The sequence below is a fragment of the Geospiza fortis genome, unplaced genomic scaffold (assembly GCF_000277835.1).
Source record: "Geospiza fortis unplaced genomic scaffold, GeoFor_1.0 scaffold213, whole genome shotgun sequence".
Taxonomy (NCBI): domain Eukaryota; kingdom Metazoa; phylum Chordata; class Aves; order Passeriformes; family Thraupidae; genus Geospiza; species Geospiza fortis.
This window is the reverse complement of record NW_005054399.1, coordinates 218,913-226,576: the sequence shown is the minus strand read 5'-3', so window position 1 is coordinate 226,576 and position 7,664 is coordinate 218,913. Positions and strand designations below refer to the sequence as shown.

At 48.3% G+C, this 7,664-nt stretch overlaps 1 protein-coding gene across 2 annotated transcripts in view; it reads left to right on the top strand.

Moving 5' to 3' along the window:
• The first annotated feature begins 920 nt into the window (after positions 1-920).
• FLCN (folliculin) overlaps positions 921-7,664 on the top strand; it is a 10,027-nt gene continuing 3,283 nt past the window's right edge. Inside the window, exons 1-9 of one of the 2 annotated variants that reach the window (XM_031061110.1) lie at positions 921-1,194; positions 2,373-2,519; positions 3,164-3,226; positions 4,150-4,166; positions 4,877-4,968; positions 5,670-5,860; positions 6,426-6,539; positions 6,934-7,057; positions 7,299-7,430. In XM_031061110.1, the coding sequence (XP_030916970.1) occupies positions 946-1,194; positions 2,373-2,519; positions 3,164-3,226; positions 4,150-4,166; positions 4,877-4,968; positions 5,670-5,860; positions 6,426-6,539; positions 6,934-7,057; positions 7,299-7,430 (1,129 nt within the window). In that variant the 5' untranslated portion in view covers positions 921-945. Of the gene's footprint in view, positions 1,195-2,372; positions 2,520-3,163; positions 3,386-4,005; positions 4,167-4,876; positions 4,969-5,669; positions 5,861-6,425; positions 6,540-6,933; positions 7,058-7,298; positions 7,431-7,664 lie in introns of both variants that reach the window. The other variant, XM_005425935.3, reaches the window with a different exon arrangement.

The following is a 7,664-nucleotide window of genomic DNA, read 5'->3' as shown; positions in this document are numbered from 1 at the left end:
TGAGGCTCCGGGCACCAGGGGCTGCTGTGTACGAGCTCAGCCTTGATCCAGAGGAGGCCACCGAGCTGATCAAGGGCGGGGAAGAGAACCTGTCCTTTGAGGAAAGGCTGGAAGAATTGGGATTGTTCAGCCTAGAAAGGAGAATGCTTCGGGGTGACCTAATTGTGGCCTTCTAGTACCTAAATAGAACTTACAGGAAATATGGGAAAGGATATTTACAGGGGTCTGGAGTGACAGGAGAGGGAGGGAACAGTTTCAAGCTGACAACAGGGTTAGATGGGATATTGGGAAGAAATTTGGCCTGTGAGGGCTGTGAGGCCCTGGCACAGGTTGTCCAGAGCAGCTGTGGCTGCCCCTGGATCCTTGGAAGTGTCCAGCCCCAGGCTGGATGGGGCTTGAAGCAACCTGGGACAGTGGAAGGTGTCCCTTTCAGAGGCAGGGGATTGTATTGGGTGATTTTCAAGGTTGCTTCCAACCCAAACCTTTCTGAGATTCCCTGAACCTGTCCCTGTGATGCTGGAGGTATCTGGGCATGAGGGATTGGTCCAGCCCCATTCACCCCCGTGGGGCCTGAGGTGTCCTGGATCAGCGTCCAGCAGCTGGGCATGGCAGGCTGGGTTGCTCGAGGCCATCCCATCAGCAAACAGGAGGTTGGTCCTGGATCAGTGGAATGCCCAGGGAGGTGTTGGAGTCACCACCCCTGGAGGTGTTTAAGGAAAGACTGGACATGGCACTCAGTGCTCTGATTTGGGTGACAAGGTGGGGATTGGTCACAGGCTGGACTCGATGGTCTCAGGCTCAGGCTGAGCTTAAGGCCAGCTGCTCCGGGTGGGATGCAGAGCAGCACTGGCAGCAGTGAGGCCTGAGAGATCCCGGGGTCTCCCTGTGCTCACCGTGTCTCTGTCCCTGCTGCAGGAGGCCTGGCGGCTGCGCTGAGCCCTCACTATGAACGCCATCGTGGCCCTGTGCCATTTCTGTGAGCTGCACGGCCCTCGCACCCTGTTCTGCACCGAGGTGCTGCATTCGCCGCTCCCGCAGGGCGCCGGCAGCGGGGACATCTCAGGGCAGAACGAGCAGGCCGAGGAGGAGGAAGGGGGGATTCAGATGAGCAGCAGGATCCGCTCGCACAGCCCGGCCGAAGGCGCCAGCGCCGACTCCAGCAGCCCAGGGCCAAAGAAATCTGACATGTGTGAGGCAAGTGGGGAAATCTGTGTGTGGGCATCGGTGTCCTTGGCTTGGCTAAAGGGCTCTGGGATTCTCTGATGTAAATTGAATTGTTTAGAGACAAATAAAAATGTGAACAGCACTGGTTTTGTATGTGTCAGTGCCAGAAGGTCTCCAAGTCCTCATAAACTGCAAGCCAGCCCTAACTCTAATCCTTATGATCCATGACAAGAGGATGAGGGAGCTGTTGAACACATACACCTTTGACAGGACCTTGAGGTCTCTTTAAGCTCTGTGATCTATGACTCTTTTGTGGCTTTGAAATGCTTTCCTCATTCTCAAAAGCATTTACTTTGTTAGATTAGGTCAGATAATTTATTAATAGTAATTTTAAGAGCAGTACTGGTTAGGAAACAAAAAACAAATGAAAAACCAATTAAAACAATAGGAAATATGTATATTGTCAGTCGTTCAGGGCTGTTCAGTCTGGAGAACAGAAGTTTGTGTGGAGACCTTGCAGCAACCTTCCAGTGTCTGAAGGGGCCTGCAGGGAATCCAGAGAGGCACTCTTCATCAGGAACTGCAGTAATAGGACAAGGAGTAGTGTGTTGAAATTGAAAGAGGGGAAATTTAGGTTTGATATACTAAAGAAATTGTTCCCTGTCAGGGTGGTGAGGCCCTGGCACAGAGAAGCTGTGGCTGCCCCATCCCTGGAGGTCTCCAAGGCCAGTTTGGATGGAGCTTGGAGCCTGGGATAGTGGAAGGTGTCCCTGCCCATGGCAGGGACAGGAATGAGGGGATCTTTAAGGTCCCTTCCAACCCAAACTATTCTACGATTCTCATCCTTGTCTTCTATCAGTACTTCCTCTGACATATTTATTATTTACTTTCCTTTCAGTTGTGGCCAGTTTTGTTTGGCCAGTTGGTTTCACAGCTGCTGGTACTGAACTTTACCAGCCCCAAGTTCACAGTGGAATTAAATAGAGGAAAATGAGCATAAGAGCAGAGGAAGTATATCAGAGTTTTGTGTGAGGAGCTGAGTTCAAATTCTGACCCTGACTCACCTTCCTTGTCTTCTGAGTCTTTGTGTTCCTGTCTGTGTGTGTAAATAACATTTTATGGCGTTTTGGAGGGAACAGTCAGAGCTCTTTGGAAACCTGAGGCACCTGCACGCTCATTTATGGCTGGATTTGCTTTTCTGCCTTCAGGGCTGCCGCTCTCTTGCAGGAGGACACCCAGGGTATGTCAGCCACGACAAGGAGACCTCCATCAAGTACGTCAGCCACCAGCACCCAAACCACCCCCAGCTGTTCAGCATCGTGCGCCAGGCCTGCGTGCGCAGCCTCAGCTGTGAGGTACCTGCCTTGGGGCACAGGGAGTGCTCTCTGTGCCTCCTCTATCACTTCAAACCCAAGATATTCCATTGATGCTCCTGCCTGCTCTGTGCAGACTGGAGCATGCAGAAAACCAGGGGGAAAAGCAGGCACAGAGGTCTGTTTATTGCAGGATTGGTGGTATTTTTTAGCTTGATCTTTGATGACTTCAAGAGTTCCTTCCTCTCACCTTGTGAGGCTAAAAATATGCCCTTCTTGGTTTTGTTCCTTGTGCTTATTATTTGTCATTGTAAGATAACTTGTTTTTTGTAAAAACCTCTGAATGTGGTCTTGAGTGCCCTTTGTAGACCATTAATATTCATCCTCTAACAGACATGAAAGAAAAACCTCACAGATTAATGAACATTTGTGTGTCAGGATCAGCAAAATTCCTTCTGGATTCTCAGTATTGTAGTTGAATGGGGCTGAATTCTTAAAATACAGTTAAATTGAAGGATTTGGAGTGTTTGTAGGATGTCTCTGGAAGGCTGTTTGACCACACTTTTGGGATAGTATTGTAAAAAGGCTTCATTTATTCACCAAGTGGGTGTTAAAGTGCAGGGAGCTGTTTAGTTGGTTACTCTGTGATGTGTTTAATAACTTTGGTGTGTGTCCCTTCCCTTCAGGTCTGCCCAGGACGTGAAGGCCCTATTTTTTTTGGAGATGAGCAGCATGGTTTTGTGTTCAGCCACACCTTCTTTATCAAAGACAGCCTGGCCCGAGGTTTCCAGCGCTGGTACAGCATCATCACCATCATGATGGACCGGATTTACCTCATCAACTCCTGGCCTTTCCTGTTGGGAAAAATCAGGGGCATCATTGATGAGCTGCAGGGCAAAGCACTGAAGGTGGGTCAGTGCACAGAGTCCCTGTGACTCAGTGTCAGTGCAGCATCATGATCCCTGATTGACAGCTGAGTCAAAAAGCTAATCCAGCTCAAGGCAGGGTGGTCATGAAGATTGACACGAGGCTCAGGGTGGTCATGAAGATTGACACAAGGCTCCAGGGATTTGTATCCCCATCCTTGGAAGTGCTCACAGTGAGATTGGACAGGGTTTGGAGCATCCTGGTCTCATGGAAGGTGCCAGGTGCCTGTGGCAGGGGGGTTGGAACAAGTTGATCTTCCCAACCCAAACCATTCCAGGATTCAGTGTCTGGGGATGTAGGAGGGAAGGAACAGGAATTTGAAACACTCAGTGCTTTTCACAGGCCTTGTAGACAACAGCTTTGTTACAAATGTAATTAAGTAAATCTGGAAAGGACAATGATTTTGGAGCACAAGTGTTACTTAATGATCGTTTCAGTCCGTCTGAGAACAAGATGTCCCTTCTTTCTCTCTGCTTTCCCATGACTGGACGAGTGTGTGTGACACACTCTTTTCTCTTGGCATTTTTGGGGTTTTTTTGCCTGAGTTTTGCAAACACTGAACCTCTTTCATTCAGTGACACTGCCCTTGCTGTGTGTGCAGGTGTTTGAAGCAGAGCAGTTTGGGTGTCCCCAGCGTGCCCAGCGCATGAACACGGCCTTCACCCCCTTCCTGCACCAGCGCAACGGCAACGCCGCGCGCTCCCTGACCTCCCTGACCAACGACGAGAACCTCTGGGCCTGCCTGCACACCTCCTTCGCTTGGTAATGCACTGTTGGGCTCAGCTTGGGCAGCTCCCTCCTCAGGAGGATACTGCCTGAAACAGTGGGAATGGGGTTTGAGTGTTTGGGTGGTTTTTTTGAGGTAATACTCGGACTTTTCTAAGTAGCGTCTGAATTGGAAGGAGCCAACACTGATGTCTTTAGGACAACAAAAATGTCTTTTTGCTGTGAGGTAATACTAATAGAAGCCATGGCTATGCAGATGGAAAGGTTTTGCAGTATGGAGTAAAGGAATAAAGATGCTCCTGCCCCCAGTGTGTTGCACCTGGAATTCACAGGTGACAGACCATGGTGGTTCACCTGGCAGTGCCCCTGTGCTGGGATCAACAGTGTGGGAGATGCAGCCGTTGGGCTCTGAGAGACTCCAGTTGCTCCAGTGCCTGGCTGGCTCATTAAACTTCCCTGGAAAGATGCCACAGGGAGGGTTGCAACACTGGCATGAGATTTGAATGGGAGATAAGCATGCTGCACAAAGAAATTGCAGAATGCTGGGATCTGGGTGACTTTGTGTGGCAGGGATTGTAAGATGGGCTGATGGTCCCACACTGAGGAAAGCACAGGGATGAGCTGGAAGGTAGCACAGAGTGGTTAGTGCTTGGATATTTTGTTTGACATCATGACATCAAGTTTCTTACTGGATTTTTGCACCTGGCAAGCTGCATGACTGCTTCTCTTCCTTTCAATATCTCCAGGCTGCTGAAGGCTTGTGGTAGCCGGCTTACAGAGAAGCTGCTGGAGGGAGCACCCACAGAAGACACCCTCGTTCAGATGGAAAAACTTGCAGGTGAGACAGAGGTTTCCAGAGCTGCAAAAACCTTCTGAGAATGCTTTAGATGATGAAACACTGAGTCCTGATCAGCACCTTAAGCACAGCCATTGCTCATCAGCTTCACCTTGCTGGTAGTCTCTCCCATCTGGAGATGGCTCTGACAGGAATGTGAAATCCAGGCACCTCAAAGGCTCTCTGCACGTGGTGTTTGTCACTTGAGTAGCAGAGTTGCATCATCAAGATTATTGTTCTCTGTGGCTGGGCTGGCCCTCCCAGTGAATCTGTACAGCCAGAAGGATTTGCAGTCACAATATATGGATTTCTTGCTTCTTTGTCTACAAACTTCCTAAAAGTAAAGGATCATTGTTTGGGGTTTTTTTTCCCTGTGTTGAACTATTTTATTAACCATGTATACTAGAATCTACAAAGCTTTCTCCATAACCTTTAAAACAAGAATAGAGAACATAGCTGGTGAAAAAATGTGACTTTCTGTTCTGTAGAAAATGAAAATTCCTTCTTGACCATTGAGTAGTTATTTTTTATCTGAATTAACACTTAAGTGTATCTGTGCTGCTGCCAGTACTTTCAGTTACTGTGTTCTGAGCTCTCTCTTCCCACATACACCCAAAATCACATGGCTGCAGCATGTGAGCACTTTCCACTTTCCATTCCTAGAGAGCAGCAATTTTATGACCAATCTCCCCTTTTTTTTTTAGATCTGAAAGAAGAGTCAGAAGGCTGGGACGGTTCTGAGGAAGAAGAGAAGCCTTCTTCCCAGCCAGATGTTGGGGAAGGGCAGGAGCTGTCCAAAGGCTCCCCTGAAACCTCTCTGGTGCCAGATTGCAACAGCTGGAACGTGGCTCACAGGAGGTTGTCTGTGTTCCGCTCTCTCAGGCACATGAGACAGGTAACAAAGGCTGCAGAGTTCACAAGCTCTTTTCTCCTGATAATGTTTATTTTTTTTAAAGATACATTCATTTCCTGCAATCTGCACATTCCCTGGTGCTGTGCTTAGCACAGTGCCTGCCCAACCAGGAACATGATGTGAATTGGATCTCTGGGCACGCTCCCTTCCTCACGTGGGCCTCTGGTGATCATCAGTCATGTGGGGTGGGGTCAGATGATTTCTCTCAAACTCTGCACTTCTCTTCTTCCCAAGAGCAGTGACAGTAATTTAATACAGAGGTTCTGCAGCATCTACAATAGCCAAGTAATATTTGTTTTTAAAAAATGTGTTTCAGACGGAAAAATAATTTACAAATAGAATAAATTATTCTTTACGGATCTTGCTTTTCTCCTGTGCTTCCTGTGACCTGGCTGAGGGGGAAGGTTCATGTGCTAAATTTCCATGTCCTTTCCTGCTGTTCTGGTCTAGCCATTTTCCTACCTGTCACTCATGTTTTTAATAGAGCAAACTAGACATTTCACTCATGTTTATAACCAATGCAGAATGGTTTGGGTTTTTTTTCCAGGTTCTTGGGGCATCAGCATTCCGAATGCTGGCTTGGCATGTTCTGATGGGGAACCAGGTCATCTGGAAAGCTCAGGATATGGATCTTGTCCAGTCTGCCTTTGATGTCCTACGGGTAGAAACCTTTTCCTTTGTTTCTTAGCTGCATATTTTTACATGTATTTCTCTACTACTCCAGACTTTATAATGATCTGCCCCAATATGCAGTCTTGTGACGAGTGTGTTCTAAATTATGTGGTTTTGAAAAAACAGCAATTTAAAAAACCCAAAAAACACGCACAAAACAAAATCCCCTTAACCTCTGGACATCTTGTTTGTCCTCAGCGACTGCAGGGGCTCTGAAGCTGAGTGGGTTACTTTGATCCCCCAGATCAGGAGCATCTGCCCAAGCAGTGCTCCATGTCTTAGCCTGGAAGCTAAGCTCCAGCTTTAGCCCTGGAGGTCAGGGAGGGAATTGTAGTTGGTTGTTGAATTCCAGAGTTTCTCTTGGCTGGTTTCCCCCCCTGCAGACGATGCTGCCCGTCGGGTGTGTGCGGATCATCCCCTACAGTGAGCAGTACGAGGAGGCCTATCGCTGCAACTTCCTGGGCCTCAGCCCACACGTCCAGATCCCTCCCCACATCCTGGCATCTGGTAAGAACCTCTTGCAGAACTCTCTCCCCTCCCTAGTTAAAGAATACTAAATTTATTTTTTTTTAATAAGTATTGGCTGCATGAATTAAAGCCTGAACCACTTCATTTTGTTTTCCCCATGTCTTTGCCTGCTCAGTGACTGAAAGATGTGACACCTTCTCTAGGCAAAGCAGGGTCTGTAGCTGTGTTTTAGGGTCTGGGCTAGCACAGCTCATGCTCTTTTGGGCTCTTGTTGCTGCAGAGTTTGCAGTCCTCGTGGAAGTCCGTGCTGCCACCCGCTCCAGCCTCTACCCAACCCTGTTTGATGATGAGCAGTCCCTCAACAAGTACGAGTTCCTTGTCACCAGTGGGAGCCCCGTGGCAGCAGATCGAGGTGAGTGATGGAAGCAGAAAGAGACTCTGTCACTGAGATTAAAAGAGCATCTTGATCTTTAACTGGGTTTCATGTACTGGCCCTGAAGGAGGTTTGGGTAGAAGCCAGGTCAATATTCAGCTGGGGTCTAGCTGCTTGAGGTGAGGTTCACCACAGATTGTTCAGTTATAAAAGATTTGCTCTACCAGATCAGCACTTTGGCTGTTAATCTTCATAAATGAGAAATGGGTTCTG